The sequence below is a fragment of the Phalacrocorax carbo genome, chromosome 15 (genome assembly GCF_963921805.1).
Source record: "Phalacrocorax carbo chromosome 15, bPhaCar2.1, whole genome shotgun sequence".
In the NCBI taxonomy this organism is placed as follows: Eukaryota; Metazoa; Chordata; class Aves; order Suliformes; family Phalacrocoracidae; genus Phalacrocorax; species Phalacrocorax carbo.
Window position 1 is genome coordinate 15863852 of NC_087527.1, and position 23852 is coordinate 15887703.

The window sequence follows — 23852 nt, forward strand, 5'->3', positions numbered from 1 at the left end:
TCAGTCCCTGCATGTTAATTATTAACTCAGCTCCATACAGTTAATCTGCAGATCAGTTCATACCCTCAGGTGGGGTGAGCTTGCTTAACTTCCCTGTTGCCCTTTTAAAAAAAAAATTCTTCTTTTCTCATGGGATAATCTAATAAGTTTTTATTTCACTGTTATTGAAAAATACTCTTAGGTGCTTCCATAGATACTCTATTTTTTAAATTATACTGTTTCTTCTTTATGTGCTAAAACAACAGTCCCTTTAGACTGTTTCCAAGAACTGTTTAACTGCTGTAGAGAACCTTGCCCGTTTGTAACTCACAGTGTAACACAGTCTACAACCTGCAAGGTTCTTAAACGTCTCATTTGGGGTCAGATTGCATTTTAGGGTCAGTGGAAGATGGAGGCTCTAGTCTGGGTTATTAAGTGCCTTCTGGAGAATCTGCTGACTACATAGGCAGCCTGGGTCCCTAGTCTGGCATCTTGAGTTAGTATAAACTCTCAGCTGTCATCTCCTGTGCCTTTACTCTGTACCTGTGCTACTAAAAATGTTTAGGTTTGTGTGTTTCTCCTTCCTCTGAATACCTTGTCTTGCTTTTTTGCTTAAAGCTGCTCAGTTTGGAAGGAAAGTGGCCGTTTTGGATTATGTGGAACCGTCTCCACAAGGTATGGAGGAGAAATACTAGGGTAATATTTAGACGTGTGTATAAAACAGTTGCCTAGGTGAGCAGATTGCGTGGCTTTGGCCATTTGGCTGCGTGCTTTGCTCGTAGTTAAAGTCCTTAAGCCCAGCTCGCTGCACTGCTCATTCAGTGATATCCCAGCTCTGCCCACTTCCCCTGCATGTTAAGGTTATTAGCAGTGTTTGATGCTACCGTTTGTAGTAGACTTAGTACTTAAATATGAGAGAGTATTGTCACTGTCAAAATGTCACTTACAATTTCTAAAAAATCATGGCTCACATCATGTTGAGGCTTTTCATGTACAATATGTAAAATAGGATCTGCACATGCAAATAAGCAAATGTGAATGTGTAGTAACTGGATCTTCAGAGTGCTAAGAAACATCTTGAGATGGTTTGAATTTTAGAAGAAAAATACATAGAGATGGTTCTTATTAAACAAACATAAGCAGAGTTAGAAACTGATCTGTAGGAGAAACTGTGTGTTGTTTCAGAACTTTTTAACTAATTGCATAGGCAACCTAGTTCTCTCAGTAATCCAGTTGCATTAAGTTACACTAACCTGATGCACTAACTTTTCTTCTTTCTTCTTTTTTTTTTTTTCCAAGGAACCAAATGGGGACTTGGTGGAACTTGTGTGAATGTTGGCTGCATTCCTAAAAAGCTTATGCATCAAGCAGCCCTTTTAGGGAGTGCAGTTAAAGATGCCCAACACTATGGCTGGAATATAGCCCAACCTGTTCATCATACCTGGTAAAGATTATTGCCCGTATCCGCTCCTGTGTAATACAAATGTGTAACGACTTTTCCCAGTTGGTATTTATTTAGGGGCAGTTAGGGAATTGAATTTTGCATGAAGTTTTTTAGACTGCTCCTTGTTTAAAACACAAAACTGTATTTACTGGTAGGTATTATGTTGATTTGGACTTGGTAATTTACTTATTATAATAAAAAGTACTGTAGAACATTCCTTATTTCTAGCAATTGCCTGTACCTTTGAGTTGCATAATCTGAATTTGTAATGTGATGATCTCATGTTCAGTTTCTTGTTTTGTGGTAGGTCTGTGATGGCACAAGCTGTTCAGAATTATGTGAAATCCTTGAACTGGGGACACAGAGTGCAACTACAAGACAAGTAAATAAGTCTTTCAAGTTCATCTTTCTTCCTATAGTCAAGGAGCTCTTCTCCTTGTAGAATTGCTGAATTGCCTTTGCATTTTCTCATTAGAGCTCATATTTTGAGTCTGTAGGTCCTTTCTGCTCATGACTGTAAATGCTCTTGCTGATGTAAGTGATCCCCTGCCCCCCCCCCCCCCCCCCCCCCCTTTTCTTTTTTCTGGGAAATAGCGGTTGAAAGTGACTCTGTGTGAAAGCTTTCTGGCAGTGTAGTGATCAGGGAATGCTCTCTTTAATCTGGAGAGGTTTTGCATTAATACAAAGTAGTCAGGGTTTCTCAAGATAATTTCAAGCATGTCCACCAAAATTTATATGCCATACAAGTCCATATATAACACTGTACTAGAGCAGCTGATTTTTTTTGCTTTCATTACAGAAATGGTTCCAAGTTTTTCAGCATGCAGTTCCTTTTATAGAGAAATTATATTAATAGATAATCTAACAGGTGCTAGTCTTGCGACTCCTGCTGAATCACTTCTGTATGCTCTCAAACGAGCATTGCATTAGTTATGTTATAGAGAGTAATAGTAATGCTATGGCTAGTGGAAAATGTGTCATTTGAAGAGGTCAATAACCTGATCCCAAAGCATGTTACAAGGTTAGATACTCTGCTGTATAGAGGAGTTAACTGACACAAGAATTAAGTGACTGAAATTATGTGACAGAGCTGCAAACAAGCCTATGTTATGAGACGCTTTCTTCCTTTTACTTTTCTGTGCCTGTTTGCTATCTTTTTTAGGCCTTCAGACATGGAAAAAGTAGCTGATGGTATTTCATTCCTGTTCTTCATTAAGCGTACATTAATGTTGCTGTTTTCTTCCAAACAGGAAGGTGAAATATTTCAACATGAAAGGGAGTTTTTCAGATCTGCATACAATCCGTGGTTTAGCAAAAGCAGGTAAAGAGGTGAGCTGCTGTGCTGATTTCTGCAGTATCATTCACTTCAAATATTTCAGGTCTCCATGTCTTGGTTTTCAGGTCAACTGGGAACTAGACTGTACTTCTGCAATTGGCTTTAGGTATTCAGTGTTGTTTTGGTGAGAGAGATTTGCATTTTCAACGTAGAGAAGTTGTTTATGAATGTGACTGTTGCCTATCGAGTCCGTAGCCTCTGACCTGTCAGTTAGGTGCCATTACATTTTCTTTGCAGATGGAAGTGCTGAGAGAAAAGATTGTTTTGTTTTGTTTGTCAGAGTCATACTGCTTTGATAGATGCTTACAGAGATGTAAAGAGGACCAGCTTCTTATTGCTCTGGGCCTTAGATCAGTCTGAGATGTTTTCCTCCTCAGATGAATTGTAAGGGTGCTTCGCTTTCTAATACAAAATTGTGTGGGGGAGGCAATTACACTGAGTGCACGGCTTCAAGCAACTGGGTCATGTAATAGAATGGTGGCCATTTCAGCATGTTTAATAAGAGACTGAACACGCATTTTTTACACCTTTCTGAGGATCATTACATAATGTTACTGGTTAATATTGGCTTGAGAGAGCAAAAGTTCTTGGGGGTAGATGCCTAGCATTTTCTAAAAACATCCCACTTCTGAGGTAGCTTTGCTCCAGGCCTTAGAGGCTCAACTCACTTGCTGTGATCCCTTTGTGTTTTGTCCTAAGCAAAAATTGATTTTAAAAAGCTGCCATTTGTGCACAGCAGTTGCTTCTGAGTAGTCACCAGACCTTGTCTAGTATAGCAACGATTGTAAGCTTAATATTCAAACAAAAACTGATAGAGAATGTGTAGGAGAAACTCCCGCATGTATTAGTTTATCTCCATCCTTTTTTTAAATGCATTGCTGATTATTATGTCATATAAATAGCAGATGGTAGTGCCAGATTTCTCATTTACCAGTCATTTGTACATAGATAAAATCTGAAGACAGGTGAAAGGATTTCAAATGCTTGATTTTGATTTTGTATTTTTGTTTGTAGACTATTGTTACGGCAGAAAATATTGTCATTGCTACTGGAGGAAGACCAAAATACCCCACGCATGTAAGTTACGCTTGTCATCTGACAACCCCAATGGCTTTACTGGGTTTGTTGCAGATAATAACAAACATTTGGAGGATAAAGAATGTAAATATAAAGTAACACGTGAGAGATTTTTGTACTTATGTTGTGTGAAAAATTATCTTTTATATAAAGCACAGGCTTTTTAGAAAAATATTTCCACAGAAATTAATTTTCATCAATTTAGTATGTTGATGTTGCTTAGAACTGTAGGATAATTCAGGTTGGAAGGGATCTCTAGAGGTCATCTAGTTCAACCTCCTGCTCCAGGAGATTGATGTCACCTATTCAGTCAGCTGTGAGGTCAGATCACATTGCTCAGGGCTTTTTGCAGTCAGGTTTTTAAAATCTCCAAAGTAGGAGACTCAATAACATACCTGGGGAACTCCAGATACATTCCCCTTGGTCTGCTGGCTGTACTTCGGCTAATACAGCCCAAGCTGCTGTAGCTTTCTTTGCTGCCAGAACTTGCATTGTAGATTCAAGCTCTTACCTGTGTGCTCACAGATTGCAGGTGCACTGGAGTATGGAATCACAAGTGATGATCTATTCTGGTTAAAAGAATCTCCTGGAAAAACGTAAGTTACCTTACCATGGCTTTAATGGATGCTGCCATTCATACCCTTTCTTTATGGCAAGGTGAATAATGTTCAAGACTGCCTTTTATGCACCAATTTTTCTGTCCTTCTGTTTTCCTTCTGGGAATTTGGTCTGGTATGTGGCAGCATCACACTACCAGTCCTCATTAGTGTATATAATAGATTCCCGCCCCCCCACCATCCCCCATGAAATTCCATTCTAAAATGAAATTAAATATGAATTTTCATCGTCTTGGGTTGACTGGTTTGCTGTAGCAATTATACACAGAAGTCACAAGAGGGCGGTATAAACTTAAACAAGGGCTGTACTGCTCTTGTTCTTCGCTGTGGGTATATGTGAAATTGCTCTTCAATTAGGAAAGAAACTCCAACATAATTTTAGGTTCTCTTAAGTGGTGGAAGTTCTGATAACAAAAGAAAATATGATGAGACAATTTGGGGGGGGGGGGGGGGGGGTTGCCTTTTCTTATGCTTTGGGAGCTATTGTTTAACTGAAATACTAAAAAATGGTTTTTAATGGAAATACTGAAATGCCAGAGCCTTTGTTTTTTTAACAGCACATAGCACAGTAAGGTTCTGAGTCAACATTGCTCTACAGAACAATTTCCTGCTACAAATAATTGTGATAGGAAGTGCACATTTGCTAGCATGGAAGTCAGATAATACTATTTTTTTTCTTTTCTCTATTCAGCGCTTCTAGAAGCAGCAAAGTGTATATATAACAAAAAGACTTGAAACTATAATACTGGTGTTTTGAAAGAAAACAGCTGCCATTCATGGCTGTGACTTTCTAATACATAAAATGCACTGTGTTAAGCTAAACATCAAACAGATAAACAAGACTCCTCGGTACAGTTTAAAAAGGAAAGTAAACTTGCTGTTGTTTCTAGTATATCAGTCACCTCTTCAATTTTGAGAGAATGATTTATGCGAGGAAATGGTGTTTAAAAAAAAAAACCAACAAAACAAAACCAACAAAAACCCCAACCCCCCCCAAAACGAAACGTAAGATTTATCCAGTAAGATTTTTCTGTGAAAATGTGGCTTTTGTCCAGTTGCTGCTAATGCAAGTTGTAACAGTGTAATGTGGGAGTCTAGTGTTTATATGTTGCATTCCTGAGATTTAGTAAAAATAAGCCTGCAGGGGCTACAGTAGCATTTCTGTGCTTTATCAGGCTGTGTCGTAGCACATGAAGGAGGGAGTTGTTAAAGGTTTGTTTCTGTCGGATTTGTTTCTACTATAAATATTCCCAAGGTTCAGTTTAACACCTTTTGTTTTTAGTCTGAGCTGTGCTGTACTTATTCTTTCTTTTCTTCCTCTCCAAATGTGCGTAGCTACAAATTACATGCCTGGAGGTTATAGAACTGTTAGTCCTGGAGTTATTCATATTAAAAAAAAAAAAAAGCAAACCGTTAACCATCTTAAAAGTCCCTTAGATATACAAACATTGCGAAGAAATTCTCGCTACTGAGATGAAGGATTTTGGCAGAGTGAGTTAGAAAAGATGCCTTGAAATATGTTCAGAATGAGTGAGAGATTGAGCAGGTGTGAAGGAGGTTAGGTTCTGCTTTCTTAACTTTTCTATTAGACACTGACAATGCCCAGGAACCCTCTACTTTGTAGAAGAAATCATGAATAATGTGCTGCTGATACTAAGAATTAGTGCCAGCTGGCATCTATTTTTCATCTAATGAAAAAGATGAGCAGACATATGCCCAAATTAAAGATATTCTCATTCTATTTCCTGTGAATCTCCCGTAGGTGTTTCTTTATGGGCAGCATGTGGCTTTTCGCAGCACTTCCTGGCAGCTACATGCTAAAAGAGGGGGTGATCATCCATTCACAGATGAATCAGATGCCCTAATGCTGGAAGAAATTATTTCCCACTGTGTTAAATTGTTTATCAAACATAAAACCCAGACTAGCAGATTTTAATCTCTTTACCTCAACCTGTACAACTCTGTACACCTTCAGAAGTTGTATGTTTTTGTTATAGGATAGATAGATGATATCTAGGGTCTTTTGTGAGAAAGCATGTGTCGTACCGGCTCTGCAATCCCCAGAGCTCACCGAGCAGCAGCCCCCACGTCTGCACTTGGAAGTTTAAAAGAATCTCCATTAGATCAGGCAGATGGTGCAGATCGGTGTAGGGTAAGGTATAGGCCATAAGCTAGTGTTGGACCTACTGTTTTGCTCTGCTCTCTTAGCATCGGATAGTCCATAAGTTCAACTGTTGGACTTGTTTCTTTCTTGCAGCATGGTGGAAGAATAACTTTCCCAGGGACATGTTGCTGGTCAGTGTCAGGGCCAAAAAGACAAGCCAAATTTGCTGTCTGCAGAGCTCCAGGATGCCTCTAACATTTGTTTTTAGTCGCCACACGTTTGCTTATAACATATTTAATTTTCTAAGGTTCTTCATGTCCTTCTATGGAACACATTTCTGTCTTTGTAAGCATGTGTACCAATAGTTTTTCTGGTAACAGGGTGGAGGGAGGATCATCACTTTGTGAATTTTAGTTAAAATTGATGAATGATACATCCTTATAAAGAGACTGCAATGCATGCGCCACGTTGTCTTAGCCTTCACTTTGTATGTGGTTTTCCATGGATTTAAGGGTTTATTTTGTGAAGGACTGTCCTAGTGTGTACTAGTGTATACTACTTTGGCCAGGAATGAAGCAAAATGTAGAATATGAAACAGCATAGCGTGTGCAGGCCATGATATTGGATTGATATTTCAAATGTGTTCCTTCCTGGCATCTGACTACTTTGAATTTTTACCTGTTTGGAGCATGTTTTGTCAAAAGAGTTTTGCTTTGTTGCTTAGAGTTTTTGAATTAATGGAGGCACAGCTGCTGAGGGAAAAGAACTTTACTTAATGGATCATTTCCATGCAATGCCTTCTCTCTGCTGGCATTGTCATTTGTGTTGCTAAAACTTACCTTCCTCAAAACAGTCCAACGAGGTTGGATGTGGGTAAAAGCCTATGATAAGCTTCTGTGACTTACGCTTGTGACACTTATGCTTCCTTGCTTATCCTCCTAACTTTAAATAACCTATTCAAACGCTGTGATTATGTGAGTTTGTATTTTAAATTCTTAAAGTAAACGTCTAAAATTTCTAGCTTTCCAAAATGCAGTTAGCAAACTATTTCTTCCACACCCTAAAATCCAAAGTTATTTTTTAAGTTTTTGAATACAGCAGTATGAGAGAGACCTGCTTTAAAAAAATGCCCAAAATAAACAGAAAAAACATGCCAAATATGCAGGTGGGTTCTGAGTGTTGTGGTTCTGTGGTGGTGTGTTTTGATTAAAAGTTCTTTATAAAGCATGGGGGTGAAAGTTCTGTGTAAAACAGGTATTTCCGTAGATGAAAACCATAGTCAGAAAGAGCCTACTGTTCTCATCGTAACTAGAAATTTTGATCCATAATGGTGCGCTTTTTTTTTCCTAATTCAAAAACTTGACAAAAGACTTTGTCATAAGTGGAAATATTATGTGGAATGCATCTCGGAACTGTGGGATTGTTAACAAGTGTGCATAACGTGTGAACAGCGAAGGAGTGAGAGCACAGCCTGGCCAGCAGCTGAGGGCCGCTGGCCGGCTGGTGGGACCCCCTTTTGCCTCCAGAGCAGGGACTGAGCGCTGTGCCCTGTGTGCACCCAGCAGGCGTGGGGAGCCAAGGATAGGGTCAGGGAGAGGACTGCTGCAGCGTGCAGGGCATCTGGGGACAGGCGTGGAAATGGCTGTGCGGGAGAGCTGACACACCTTGTAAATTAAAAGTGGCAATGGACAACTTTAGTGATATTCTTGGTTGAAAGGGTGTGAAATATAGGGAGAGATGGGAGCTGGAGTTTTGCATAAGACCTAAAATGGATGTATTTGGTAAATACTAGTCTATGTAGATCTATTAAACTGAATTTTTATAACTGAATACACGAAGTTTTAAAGACAGGAAGGGCAAATGTTTGGCATTTGGGTAAATAAGATGATGAAAAAGCAGATGATTGTAAATCAAAATGAAATTTAGCAATTAATAAAACCGTACATTGGGAACTGTAATCTACTTGATAGGAAGATGATGAAATTCAAACATGCTTAGCTTCTGATTGTTTTCTTAAAAATACTTAAAAATATACATTTAGTAATTCAGATACCTCTAGAAACTGAGAGACGTACTTAAGTTCCCACAAGGCTGCTGCATGTCTGTGTTTCTCTGCTGCTCGCTGTCCCAGAGGCCGTGGTGCCGAGAGCCCTGTGAAGATGAGGCGTCAGTAGCAATAGGCACGGGGGGAAAAGCCTGCAGTGTCCGCTCCACGTTTCCGTGGAGGTACATCATAGAACACAACTGAAACATCTGTGATGCCTCTGAACCTCACTAGTTTCTTGGAGTTTTTCATGTCTTTCTTCACTTTCTTTCAGAGTATCTGTTTAAATGTCTCATTGCAATATAAAAATAATTCCTTATGTCTTATAAGTCCAGTCTTTTTTTTATTCTGTTAAATAAGCCCACATGTTATAGTGTTGTCTTTGTTGGAGTTGGCCAGCCACGCTCTTTCGTCCCATCTAACAGCAACAGATCCACTCCTCAAACCTGTAATTTTGTAAATATACGTACATACGTATGTATGTATACATACATATAGAGAGTGTGTGTGTGCCTAATTGTTATATAAATATATATATTACTTATATATTCTATTCTGTTATTAGATTGTATATAACATACAAAATATGTAATTAATAGATATTATATAATAAGATATAATGTAATATATACTGATGTACATATTTACATACTACAATATAATACATTATATAGTATACATAACATACTGATATTAAGTACTAATAATTAATAATTATTTGTATAGTGTATAATGGTTATTGTATTTCTGTAATTATATATAATATATAATATAATGTAATACATATTTTATATGTATATTTTCAGTGTAACATCATTGGTGATTGTACCTTTCAATTCCATTTCAATCTCTTCCTCTGGCTTCTTATGAATAATTTTTTCAGGAACTAGAATAAAAAGACAAAGGTTTTTGAGGTATAGTTGCTAAATATGGCAATCAACGCTTTAGGTGGTAAAACCATCCAATCTCTCTTGTAAATGTACAGAAATTCACACATACGTACACATAAATGCATGCCAAACAATTCAAAGACTTGATAAATTTTGAGAAGAGTAATAAATGCTTCCAAACTTGTTTGCAATGTACACTTTTCTAAGATCTATATAATATAAAATATTACATATTTATAGATAATAAATATACTAATGTATAACATCTGTGTGTGTATATATGTTGTATATGTCTGTGTATATAACATATATATATATAACAAATACAGATACTACTTTATAAAATTATTTTTTGGTTGTGCAGAAGTCTGCACAAGCTCATTCCACTGCTTTATTCTTTTTTTTATTTATTTAACAGGTTGGTTGTTGGAGCCAGCTGTATCCTTTGAAAAACCTGGGATGACATGTGATTATAAGCAGCCTAGCTGTCTTTCCTAGGAAAGCTCCATGTTCAGAACTCTTTGCTCATGCCCTCTGGTTGAGTCGGTAATAGAATAGGAAGAGTTTTCTTTGCAGTAGCATTGTAGGGATTAAGGTCAGCTGAGGGTAAATTCTCAGGGTCTTAAAAACAGTGGTATCTATGAAGAAAATATTCTAAGGCTTTGGAGTTTTATTCTAGGCAACAAAAGCAAGCTAAAGATGTTGTCTGTGTGAGGAGAACTTGGCATCTCTAGGTAAAAAGCCCACTTGTATACTACACTTTTATATTGCACTTATGTGAAATTATTGTTTATATTTCCTTACTGATGCCTCACCAGATGTTTCACTTGAGTGTGCTGGATTTCTAACAGGCATTGGGTTGGACACTACAGTCATGATGAGAAGTATCCCGCTTCGTGGGTTTGATCAGGTGAGTACGGAGTATCTTACATCTCCTTATATGTCAAATAGATTAAAAAGTATATTTGATTATTTTTGTCTCCTAAAGAAAAAGTGTCGTTGGCTTCTCCAAACATTTCCTAGTACATGCTTTCTGAAGAGAAACTAAATAAGTACTAGCTTATTTGTCTATTATTATACTATTATTATTATATATAAATATAATAATATTATTATATATTACTCTGTTATACTATTAATAGGCTAGTCGTATCCTGTTGTATCTTTTGATACCGTACTCAGAAAAGTGAATATTTTTTTTTCTCCTCCGTCTTAATTGAAAACAAGATTGAAAAGGTTGGGAAGCAAGGGAGGGATTTATACCACTGCTGAAAACATTAGACAATCACTTTAAAATAATCCTGAATTTCTAGGAGTTACAGATAATGATTTTTAAAATAAATTATTGGACTTAACATGAAGTAGTTCAATGTGGAGTTCATTATGATGAATATAAATAAATCACTAAGCTGAAAGTTTGTAATGACATAGGAACTGGAAATCTTGACCTTACCACTTCCAAAACAGTGGCGGTTATAACTAGGCAAAAAAAAAAAAAAGTGATTTCAGTGAAACTATCAACCCGAAGCTGGAAAAAATTAAAACCAACAACTTTCAGGCAGGGAAGTTTAAAGAAAACAAAATGTGTTTCAAAATTGGGAAAGATTTTGAGGATTTTTATTTAAAAGTATAAGTGGTTGTGACTGTGCTGACAAAATAGAAAACAGTTTTGGCCAGAAACCCATTCCTGTATAAAGAGAACAAAAGCAATTAGAAATAACAATGAGAAAAGACAACAGCAACAAAGGTTTTATGTAGGATCTGTGTCAAAAAGTATAACTGCTTAAAGAAGCAACAGAAGGTAGTGTAGCAGGTTTAGGTTAAAAATGAGTTACTGGCTCCAGTAAAGGTGTTACTTGGATGTGCGTTTGTAGCCTCTGTTCTGCAAGTTAGATGATCTCTTTGATGGCCTGATAGTCCTTCTGTCCCTAGGTCTGTAGGGAGAGTATGCTAAAGGTGACTGTGAGCCTTTGGTCCCTGCAAGATTTGATGCTCATACTAACTTGAAGGAAAAGTTTCTGTGGTGTTCTTAGAACAGTGAGTGTTCTGGGTTTTCACTCACATGCATGGTGAACTTTTTCTTTGATGTTTCCAATAATTTTTTTCACAGGCAAATAACTTTGGAAAATGTCAGCCTTAAGAAAGAAGCCTGTGTCACGTTAATCACTTGAATATAGTGTTTTCAGAATGGGAACGAATGTATGTTAACATAATTATTCCTGGTACCACAAATTGGGATTTTCTTAAAAATGTGTAATTGCAAGAGGCCAAAACATTTATAGGCCAAAGTTGATGAGAGTGATGGAACTATGGGCTTTTTTTTAAGAACTTTTTTGCACACACAGTGTGTAAGAAAATTATTTCCACATGTAACAGCACAGTTTTTCAGGAGGCAGTATTGCTGAGAGAAGCAGCAGTAACAAGTACCACTGGAGGCAGTCATAGCTCTGGTCGCATGCCAGCCACTCCCACTTCCCTTAGAACTAGTGATATGTGAACCAGAGTTTGCAAAACATTGTATAAGAACGTGGCTTGGGATTTGCACTCATCGTTGAAGAAATCTACACCTGTAAAGGCATAAGACCTCCTGAGCAAGCAGGGGATAGTGTTAAGAGTGTGTGTGTACGGCACCTCATAAAACACGGTAGGGCTTTCTCTGAGAACTTGATCCTTTGTAGGCAGGAAGAGCACGATGGACATTTCAAAATTAAGAAAGTATTAATAGAGATTAAATAATTATGTTCAGTCCATAGCTACATTGAGTCTTGATGTAACTGGTTAGTGAGCCATCATGTTTCTGGAGAGAGAACCCTGCTGTTGCCTTCATATTAGTTAATATCAATATCAAAAACAAAGTTTTGTGAGCCAAGAGCTTGCATGTAGTCGTTCAGTGTGAGCGGCTTTGTGATAATATCCTTTCAGTAATAAACATATTCTTTGACAAAGTGCAACCAGAATTACTGCAATCGAGAGCAATGACATCTTTGGATAAACCTGTCAGTGCAACGCTTTACTGCTTGACTGTGGTGTGGCACTATTTCAAACAGGCTCTTAGGACAAAAGCATTATTTCCTTTTTGTAGTAGAACTTTACAGGAAACCTTAGTGATTCATAGTCATTACAGAGAAATGACAGGTGTCAGGACAAAGGGAAATATTTTTCTTCCTTAACTTTATGAAAAGCTGCCAGAAAATGGTAATTATGGTAATGTTAAATTGAATATGCTCTAGATGCTATTTTTGTATAAGTATCAAATTATTTAAGAGCAACTGTTTTATTCCTATACCATTTTACTTTTTTGAAAATGATTTGAATGTTCACATGTAGACTCCACTTGGAATGGAGTTGCAGGTCATAGTGGCTTAATAAATTATCATGTGTTGACAATGCATAGTACCCAACTGACAAAGAATGCTTGAAACACACACTGTATTTACTGGATTTTCATGAAGACAGCTGAAGGGGGGTGTGTGTTACATTAAAAAGGTCATATATCTAAGAATAAACAAATTTTTTTCCCCTACACAACAGCAAATGGCATCTTTAGTAACTGAGCACATGGAATCTTACGGCACAAAATTTTTGAAGAGATGTTTCCCAACCAAAGTTGAAAAATTGGAGAGCAACAGATTGCAAGTCACCTGGAAAAATACTGATCTGGGCACAGAAGAAACCGATTCCTTTGACACAGTGATGTGGGCAGTAGGTAAACTTGATTGTCTTAGCATTTATTTGCAATGCTTTCCATTCTGAAAATGAAGTCCCCTCATCATGTTGTAAGGGGCCAAATAGCCTCCTTGTTGGTTTTTTTAATATTAAATATTTAGTGACTTAGACATTGACAGTTTTTTAATTCTTTTCTTGCATGCCTGACTTCTTCACTTACAGTCATGAAAGTTACAGTGAACAGAAGAAATCCGTGGTAACTACGTTTGCATGAGCTGCAATAAATGGGAGCCCATTTAGTCTTCCTCACATTTACTAGAGGGCAAGAGCATCAATTCCAGCAGCCTCTGTGGTGCAGATAGTATTCTCTAAGTCCATACTCTTGACTTACTCATTAAGCTATGCACTGCAAGTTCCTATTTATCCTGTTCAAGAGGGTACCATTTCTTCTAGGAGTTTTTCTGAACCGTGCTGCTCAAGTTTACTGTGGCCATCATCTACTTCAGAGAAAGAGAAATAATTGTCCCTAAAAATCTGAGCTAATCCAGGGAACCTTGGAACTTCAGAGATTTTTTTAAATCTGTTTTGGAACTTTCACGTATCTCTCACCCCTTGAACTGATGTACGATGCCTAAGCCAGAGTAAATCAGTTTAAAAGAATTTTGTGACAAATGGCTATGAGCATAATCACCAGAAATGTCAATTAAATCTGGGTTTTGCTTCCTTTGAGTCCAACGCTACTTCTTGTAGGGATTAGTGCACTAAATGATGTATGGTACAAGGCTCCAGCCCACAGGAACGAAAATACTCTTTCTGCGTTGCCTCCCCCAGCTGCTCGTTTGTTGCTGGTATGAGTTGGCCCTCCGTTGCTATATTGGTTCAGAGGGACTGCATGCCCACCAGAATAGGAGACTTCTTGTCTTCTGTGCTTATAAAGCTTTGTGAATATCTGGAATTCTAGATAAATAATGGATGGCTAAAGGTAGTAGCGATATTTGGCAAGCAGATGCTATCTGGTGAGCAAAGTAAATAGGCTTAAACTTACTGGCCAATAAATCTGTTTCGATGCAGAGGAACGATCAGTTTTACTAGCAGCTTTAGCTATTCCTTTAACTACTTCATTTTTATACTGTCTTTTTATCGGACATTGCTGTTCTAGAGTAGTGGGGAAGCATTACTCTTTCGTTTGTTGATAACAGATAAAGTTAAATTATTGTGGTCGTAGAATAGATCCATCACAGGAAACAGGAACAGATCATGTACAGCATTTTGTATTTTGCCCAGTGGACTAAATCTGTGGTCCTCTTGTTCCTTTCCCCTGGTTAAGTCAGCTTTATATCTTCCTAATACCCCAGAGAGCAGGCTGTGTGTTGTGACAAACATTTGCTTTCGCTTACTGAGATTACCTTAGATTCTCTTAAAAGTGCAGTGGGCTTTTATAAATTGTGGAAACAGCCTATAATAATGGATTATGCTCACCAGAACCGATCAAAGACACTAGTGCTTGCCAAGAGCAAAAAAGGTCATGCTAGCTGGAGATGTGGCAATCCCGAAAACTGTAGAATAATATCCATGAGGTGAGACTTTCCAAAAAGCGGGTTTCTAAATGCCATATTTGATTTGTCTCAAGCTTTCTGGCAAAAGTGCACTGAGGTGGAGTCACACCTGTGACATGTCATGTCAATTTTTACTTTTGTCAAAGATAGAAAAAGAGCTATTAATTTGGTGTAATAAGAAAAAAATCTTTGGTTTAGTGTTAATTAGAATGGAATATGGGTGCATGATATACAGTTGCAACTCAGTTGTAACATGACTCCACTCACTATTTTGATACAGAGGAACTACATGTATTACAGTTTTTGTCACAGTTTTGAGTTACAATCCCTGTTCAGAAACTGCAGAATGAACAGTTTGAGGTTTGAGGGGGTTTTGTGTTGACTTTTTTTTTGTTGTTGGTGTTCAAATTGGCACTCCACCCTTAAGGATTAAACACATTAACAGTTAAAGCTGGCTAATTGATGTGCAGTCACTATGATTCATTGTTTTGCTCTGTATCAACACACCCACACCAGGTGTCTCAGATAATAGGCTGGGAAACTTGGTAGTGTTGAGGATTTCCTGTCTGCAGATGTGCCAGTTACAATACTGATTGAAGAAAGTCAGCCTGTAGAGTTAGTTAAAAAGCAGCTACTATTGTTAACTAATTGTAGCCTGAACTATAGTAAATATTTCCTTGATTTTTGTAAGCACATGGTGGAATTTTAGTAGGATTTTATGAATAAAGTTGAAAGTATTTACTGACAGTGGGACGCAGTTCGAGTTTGGTGAGCTACAGTATTATCTCTTAATATAGGCCCTTTGAAAAAAATTTACATTGTGGTTTTATGAAGGGTTTTGTTTATCTTTTGGAGTGTGCAATTTTCTGCTTGTATGGATAAGCCAATAAAAGCAGGCACAATGTTCTCTTTGCTTTTCTAGCAGCTTTTTTGAACCAGTCAAAATATTTGAGGCCAAAAAAAAAATCATTTTGATACTTTTTTATGTAATTTAGAGGTTTCAATCCAAAGCTTTTGTAGGTAACTGTTATGGGCCCATGTTACCTTGCTGAGCGACTATACTCTTACATTCCAGATCAGTGAAACAGCTCTTTCTTGACCGTTATTTGGTTCTGCCTGCCTAGTCCTGTAACATCCTTCTGTCTTTTACTAGTGCTCTGGCTTCTGCTTTTGTGAGATTTCTCCTGAAATTATAAGCTTTTGAGATTTTTTTTTTCCATTCAATATGGAACCAATAAACTTTTAATATTATGTAGTATTCCCCCTGCCCTTAAGGACACAAAAAGAAATTTTATAGTTAGGTGCCTAATATACCTGAGCTACAAAGCAGCAGTGAGTGCACGTACAGATTGAACATAGGGCCTTCGTCCAGAGACAAGGGTAGAGACTGACACCTTTATAAGCAAATGCAACTGCTGAGCTGCAGGGCAAAGTTGCAGGAGATCAGGCTTTGTAGACTGGGTTTGCTTCAGCTATTGAAGGACTGAAACTTGTGCGTTGCATGCTGCGGTTGCAGCCCAGCTGATATGTAAAAGGAATTATCGAGCAGTATTTCCATTTGAATTTGCAATAGATGGTGAAAGATCGCTGCTGTAACTGGAATCTGATTATTCACAAAGTCCTTAAAAAGATACTGAGTTACTGCATACCTAATGGGGTCTTACTGTGTAGAGGAGCAACACTGAATTGATGATCAAACTAAGCAGGTGTTTACAAAATATCCTGGAATTAGTTTGACAGAGAAAGTGAGGTAGTGTGCTAGTAAACTATTAAGAGAAAGCGCAGTGACCAGCAGCAGATTTCAAGTTTAGCTCTACAAAGAGTTTTCTCCCTGCTGAGAGCAGTGGAACAACCATTCTCAAGTGCCTTTGCATTCATAAGCTTAGAGGAAAGCCACTCTGTCTTTGAAATAATATCATCTTTGCTATAAAAAGGTAGTATAACTGTAGCTCATTGTAAAGCTGGACAGGTATTAGGTGTTGCACATCATGTGCCACCAAGCATATTGTCCTTTGTGTCAGACTGGATGCTTGGCAGATTTATTTTGTAGTGCAGTAAAATAAGATCCTCACTGTTCAATATCAAGAAAGGGTTAAGTACATAACTTTTTTTTTTTAATAGTAGTTTTCAAGTCTTACAACCAAATCAGTTCGGATTAACTAAGAAAACATAAATTTTGTTTGGAGATTTTCTTTGAAAAGTCCCATATGGTAAAATACTGCTGTGATCTCCTGTGAGCATATCTTTGCCAGTCCCTATAGAAAAGGGGATGGGCTTTAGATCCGTCTCTGCAAACAAAATCTTGCCATCCAGTTTTTAACCTTTGAACTATTCAGTGAAAAATAATGCGCCTTGGTTGATCTCAGTAAACTATTAGTGCTAATGTGATGTGGTTTGCTGAGGCTCTGGGTCTTTGTTCTGAACATCCCCTGTCTCTTTCTTGTGATTTTTAATCCATTACTGTCTTGGTAAGATGTGGTTTCTGCAGTCCTAATGAAAATTGTCATTCCCATCAGTCAGTGCTTTTAGGGTTTTTTCCCCAATATCTAGTTTTAATGACACTCAGTCAGACTTTATTCAACAAGGCTATTTTTAATGTGCTAGTAATTAGTTTGCATTGAAAGAAGCCTGGATGGTACTTCTTCCTTCATTTAACCCACCCATAAATTTTGAATGTAACTCTTATTTTATGCTACTTATTTTGTCAACATTTTGTAAGTACAAAAAGCGCTTCTTCATGTAGAGGAAAAGTTAGATGCTAGGCTATGCCTCCAGTCTGCATGTGAGCGAACGTTTTGGATTCAGAACCACAAGGTGCTCTTTGAGTTGATAGGCGATGGCTAGCCTTTACCTAAGTGCTGGTATAAATAAATTAAAAAATGGTGGAAAATGCTCCAAAGTAATTTCATGAAACCAGTATAATTACTGCGACACTTTCTACAGAATACAGGTTCTCTTCACCCATAAGTGTCTAGGAGATTGAAGGCAGTGACCTCGCTTGGGAATGGTAGCTGAGTACTGGTTTTGGAGGCTGCAGAGCCATTCTTTAAGGGTGAACGAATCGTTTGCTTAAAGCATGCTTAGTGTGGGAGAATTAATGTAAAGGTGAACTGTAGCTTTCTTCTCAGAAAATGTTTCCAGCCTACTTTACTTTGTACAGGACCTTGAGAACAAAACAAATAGAATTGTTAGAAGTCTGTCCCGTGCTGTAGGGTTTTCATCCGGTTGTGTGTCGCTTGGAGTTCCTTATTTTCGTTGTTGTTGTTTGAGTAGCACCAAAGGGACATGTCTCCAGACACAAGTAACTTCAGGTGTGCAGCGGATGGTGATGCCCAGGTGTTTACTGATTGCACCATGGCTTCCACAAGCTTTCTGCAGGGATGGCTCCTCTGCGTAATAAGCATTACTGGTCAATGCTACAAGAAATAGTACAGCTTAGCAGTCTTGGCAAAGAACTAGTTACTGTTCTAGCACTGACTGAGGGTCAGGTTTTTTTCAAATTGTGGCAGGCATTCTGAAAGTTTATCAGTAATTTATGAAATGTTCAGAAACAGCCTTGTAAAACTGATGCATGCCGCTATCGAAGTGGTAAGGGTTCTGAACGTTTTTTACCTTAGTTAATCCTAGGGTAGTCGGTGTTTTCTTGTCATCTGACCATTAGTTACACTGAATTCATCATTATCAGCTGGCTATGTTTTAGTGAACACCTTGTGGGTTTTGGGAAGGGATTTGAAGGAAGAAATGGTAGTGGTCTTGAAACTGATTTGGGGAGTGTGTCAGGTGCCCAGAACAAGATGAGAGAGAGTACCAAGCCTGGGAAGACAAATGAGATATTGATTAAGGCCAAACTGGGGTCAGACTGGTTAAAGTTATGAAGTGATGTGTCAAAATGCCAATGTATAGGGAAGAAGTGGAGAAGACTATTGGGCTTAAGTTTTATGCCAGAAGAGCCATCCTGTCACCCTGCAGTATCCTCACAGTGGCCATCTGCAGTATCATGCCTGATAATAAAATGCTCTGTTGGCTCTAGTTTGGATTTTTCAAATGCTGGGGGGCAGACAGACATTCCAGCTCCTGTGATTAAGAAACTGCAGAAGACCCATTATAAAATTCTGCTGTCAGCTACACCTTTATCACCCTGGGAAATCTTACTGTATGCAAGAGTATGCTGTCACTCATTTACTGCTGCTACTTACTTGACTATGCCTATTTCTCTGGTTTCTTCTCAGTTCAGCTGCTTCAGTCTCTCCTGTTGAAAGTCACAGCAGCATGGCATTGCCTTCACGTTACTCTCTGTGCAAGTGTGATCACCAGAGCCCCTCAGCGGATGACAGAGCAGAAATGCCACCTCACATTATAGCCAGCCCAGCACGCATGCAAGATGGGTGCTTTAGCCAGGCTCTCGTCACTCCCTGTAGCTAAGCTGCTGGCAGCCCCCTTAGGAAACCCTGTTGCTAGATTTCACAAAAACAGATCAAAAAGCTGTTTTCCTTTAAAGTTAAAAGTGAATGGGAGCAGGCCCTGAAAGCAGGTATCTGTGTGGTATTCACAGCTGAGTGGTTATTGTATGGGTCTGTTATGATTATGATGTGGTATTAAAAGTGCAGGAGGCAGGGAACCTTTTTAAGGGTCAGATTTGAATTGGCGCCTTTCTTATAGATGTCTAATATATCTTTTTTTTAATAAAAGCTAAATCTAGTGTTGTGTCTTACACAATCATACGCTCCTTGTTCTGTGGCAGTTTCAGGGCAGTGGACACCTTCAAACTAAAAGCACATGTGCTGACTTTAGGAGCAGGGGGGCGGGGGGAGCATCTCTGTGTTGCGTGCCTGGTAGGATTTGGTATGGTTTTGTATTGCCCTCAGGATCTTAGAAATAAGCTGTAAACTCATGCTTTCTTGAAGCTGTAAATGTAAAAAACTTAGGAGTTACGGGTATGAAACTAATGTCCTTCTAATCCGATACTACTGAGAAATGGTGAGAACCGGTTCTATAATACAAGTAAGTGAATGTTGGGGAATACCAGAATTTCCTGAATTTGACACTAAAACTTACCAAGACACATTGAATAACCATGAACGTGAGCTACTAAATTTGAGGTGAAGCAAGATCAGTGAGTGTAATTCTGGCTTATGGAGGTGAGCCAGCATGGGGCTAAAGCCCAATAAAGCTTCAGTTCAGTATTTTAAAGTTTTGGTTTTGCTTTCAGAAATAATATTTAGGCAGTAAAGTGAAGAGAGAAATTTCACTATGAGTAGCAACACATTTTTTGTAACTCTTAGCTATTAATACCAAGCTGTACACATGTTAAAATAGACTGGAATCAAAAGGTTAAGTGTTAACCTGCAGATTTGATAAACTCAGCTGTTGTTGTCACAGGTCTTTAAATGACTCTATTGACAGCTTTTCTTTTTTTCCTCTTGTAGTGCCTGCCATTGCGTGCTAAGCCTTCCCTTGGCTCTGCCTGGCAGGAAAAAGGAGAAACTAGAAAACCCCATTAGTTGTCCATTTGCAGAATATCCAGGCTTTACTCTCAATACACAAAGAAATACAACGGTAGGAAGTTGTTTCACATCCGAGCCAAGATAAGGTCCTGGAGGTTTATTATTTTTGTTGCCTGATAGCATCAGGACTGGGGAGCAGGGGGCAGAGAAGGAACAGCAGATCAACATCCCATGGGGACAACAGAAGGGAAGACAGACAGATAGCCAAGTGCCGACAGCTTCAGTCAGTACTCCCAGAGGAAGTGTTGGTTTCACCAGATGAAATTAATACACAGAAGTCTTTACAGAGGCATTCAGATGTGACATTGTTTGGGGGGCCTGGCTATATGGCAGATGTATAAAGCAGTGAATCATATGTTTACATATAATTAGGTCTGTATTGACAAGCCAGGTTTTCCTTTTGTTTAATAATTTCCTACATTAACATCAAAGAGCTTGTTTTTATAATGAAAGCACATTTCCAATTTTGTTTTGTTTTGCTATAGCTCTGTATTAACATCAAATACAAAATCATGACTCTCACAAAGGAGACCTATATATGTAGATATATCCATAGTCATTTATACCTTCTAAAAACGGATGCAATGTTACAAAATTTCCTGCATTTGGATACATTCAGGTAGTCTTTTCTATGTGATCCTGTGTGTTCCTACAAATGCTGGGAGTGCTTGATAATTTTACTATGCTTATTAACCTTCAAATACATTTGAAAAACTGGATAGGATTGAAGATTCCAATTTCTGGGTCAGGAATTCCTTTGTTAGATTCTTTATAGAAGGCTCAGTGTAAAGTTCTCAAGACTTTGGTGGTCTAAGTGGTAACTCTATGCAGAAAACACTACAAAAATATATATATTTTTACAGATGAGATAATTTAAAACCATTGGAAGAAGAAGCTGTAATAAAATCTAGGCTTGGTATAATTTGCCTCATTTGTTCTTAAATCCATTTAAAATAGTTTCTAAACTCTAGGAATAGTGTTTCTAAACTTTGCAGAAATAGCTTAAATACAGAGTTTGAGCTAAAAAACTCAGCATTAAGGACTTGAGAGCAAAGTTGGTAAACTTTTGCATTCAAGCTGAGGGAACTAAGAAAGCTTTAAGGTAAGTGTATCAGATACCAAGAAAAGAGAAATTGAGGAATGTTTAACATTGAACAGCATCATTAATTTTTACTCACAAGTGTATGTAACAGGCTGTTTGTTAGCACTGAGTGCCATTCAGTTAATGTTTATTGGAAATTTTCAGTGTAGAAGTTGCTTAGTTATTGTACGTATATTCGTGTGACATTAGGAAACTGAATTTAGAATGTGCAATAAATAGTAAACCATGTGGGTTTTGCACTTTTTGCAGTGGATGTTGTCCTGCACATTTTTCAAGGATAACTTTCTCTGAAGTAGTCTGAGCAAAGGCAGTAGTAACAGAGCTCCTCTCACAAAGAAATTCATATCCATTTTTCCACCCTTACAGCTTTTTCAGTGTGAGATAAGTTTTTATCATGTTTCTACTTGGGCTATCAAATAGTACAAAGTTCTTGGAAGCCTACAGTAGAGGGTGCCAGCTTTTTAGGTTGACGCTGCTGAAGTTTTCCAATAGTTTTTACTTTAATTTCTTTTTTTTTCCTTAAGGCCGAGCCCCTGACACCAAAACTCTCAATCTGGAGGCAGTTGGAGTGAAAACTAATCCTGAAACTGGAAAGATCATTGTTGATGCCAGTGAAGCTACTTCTGTTCCTCACATTTATGCAATTGGAGACATAACAGAGGTACCGAGTATTTTACAATAACAGGAAGCCAACTTTGTTCCTGACTAATAACGAGTCCCCAGATGTCGTCATGCTCTAGCATATATCTTAGTGTTTTGCTCTTTCCCATTTTACAGAGCTGAGGTGTTTATGCCAGCCACCTGGGTCAGCAATTTCCTTCACATGGATCTTGTGAAGTATCTCAGCATTCGAGATTACTACTGATGTTTATCAGGGAATGCAGCATTGGTCAGAGGCTAATAATAATGTCTTTATCACTTCAATTATCTTTCTAGTAATGTTTTTATCACTTCAGACACATGACTTCATACTGCCTCTGACTGCTGAGTGAAAGCAGTTCCTACCTCTGGGGTTGAATACACTTACTGGGAATGACCCTGACAAGTTCTGTAATTCCAGTTGAGTATTTTGGGGTTTCATTGAGTCTCGTCACAAGGCTGCGCTCTGACACAGAAGTATCCTCCTCTAGAATAAGAAGTAATTGCTGCAAATACTAAATGCATTTGACTTCTGTTCATGATTCGTGAATGGTTATGCCAAGTAAACATGAGGTGTGTTTTGTGCTTTGTTTTTGGTTGGTTTTATTTTTCCCATAAAGGAGGGGATGTTGTAACTTAAGCAAAATAATTTACTTACTAGAGATGCAAAAACAGAATTCTGTGGCCTTAATCTAGTGCTATTTATAATCTACAGTTACCTATGACAAGAATGTCTTGTCCTGATCAAAGTGCACTCAAATACTTTCAATCCCTCAATTTTCAGTTTACAGAAGAGCTCAGAGTATCTACTATAAGTTGGGCATCTTTGAATATGTTGTCTTTGTTAAAAAAAGAAAGTCTGAATTCTGAACTGTACAGTGACAGGAGGGTATTTTCATCACCTGCCTGCTGTTATTGAAAAATTTGGGCAATATACAGAATATAGAGGCTGGGCATTGCAAGAATTCCCTCACCTGTTGTTGAACTTAATGGAATTGAGCACGTGCCTTCCTACCAAGATGGTTTTTGATATAGTGAAGGCATCTGTTTTAAAAGTCTGGTAAATCTAAATACTGTAGCAATATCCGAAGACCATATATAGTATAATTTGAGAGACCTTTAAAAAATTTCTCATTCTGCCATGTTTAAAATCTTTTGAAGGTCTCAAATGTATAAACTCTACAGGTGCTTTGAGATTTTGAAGAGATGTAACAGGTTTCATAAAGTCTTGGGAACAGCCCTGCAAATTTCTGACTGGACACTGGAACTGCCAGAGACTCTTAAATCTCCTAAGTCTGCTGACCATTCCTGACCTCTTCCCCTCTATGCAGACATGTGTTTCTTCCTGTCTGTCTCCATCTTCATGCAAATTACTTGCCATTTCCTTTTACACTGTGTTAAAACGTCCCTGCTCAGCTATTTCTCCTTTCTCTTCCTACTCTCCACACCTCCTCTGCCCTGCCCAGTCACTCAGAGCTTTGGGATTATGTACAGTTCCTCTCCTTTCTTCTCACTTCACATACAGGTTCCCTCTGTACTTGGCACTTCTTGCTCTGGGATATTTCCTGAAGTCCTCTTTCTGCTCACAATGACCTCCTACACGTGCTTGTCCCTGATGTATGCCTTGGTTGGGCCTCCTGCTCTCCAAACTTTTAATTTCATCCAAGAAGCAGTTGTTAGAGGCAGTGCTGGCAAGGTCTTAGATTCTGTTGCACTTTTTGCTGCCAATCTGCAGTGTTATTTTGGGCAAGTCATTTCCTTTTGGGTGCTTTTCGTCTTCTGCCCTTTGAGGATTTCGTTAAGTAAGAAATATAAAGTTAGAGGCAGGATGCTCTCCTCTTTCCTACTCTCGATCTAAAAAATCAGGTCTTCATTTATTTGTCATTTTCATTTT

At 38.2% G+C, this 23852-nt stretch overlaps 1 protein-coding gene across 2 annotated transcripts in view; it reads left to right on the forward strand.

Annotated features, from left to right (window-relative positions):
• TXNRD2 (thioredoxin reductase 2) overlaps positions 1 to 23852 on the forward strand; it is a 37982-nt gene that overhangs the window by 1434 nt on the left and 12696 nt on the right. Inside the window, exons 3-12 of one of the 2 annotated variants that reach the window (XR_010375327.1) lie at positions 598 to 654; positions 1279 to 1423; positions 1731 to 1805; positions 2674 to 2752; positions 3774 to 3836; positions 4362 to 4432; positions 9910 to 9929; positions 10310 to 10401; positions 13023 to 13193; positions 21844 to 21980. Coding sequence is in view for 1 of the 2 variants with exons in the window: in XM_064466555.1 (XP_064322625.1) it covers positions 598 to 654; positions 1279 to 1423; positions 1731 to 1805; positions 2674 to 2752; positions 3774 to 3836; positions 4362 to 4432; positions 9910 to 9929; positions 10310 to 10401; positions 13023 to 13197; positions 21844 to 21980 (914 nt within the window). In the remaining variant the exon portion in view is untranslated. Of the gene's footprint in view, positions 1 to 597; positions 655 to 1278; positions 1424 to 1730; positions 1806 to 2673; positions 2753 to 3773; positions 3837 to 4361; positions 4433 to 9909; positions 9930 to 10309; positions 10402 to 13022; positions 13198 to 21843; positions 21981 to 23852 lie in introns of both variants that reach the window. The other variant, XM_064466555.1, reaches the window with a different exon arrangement.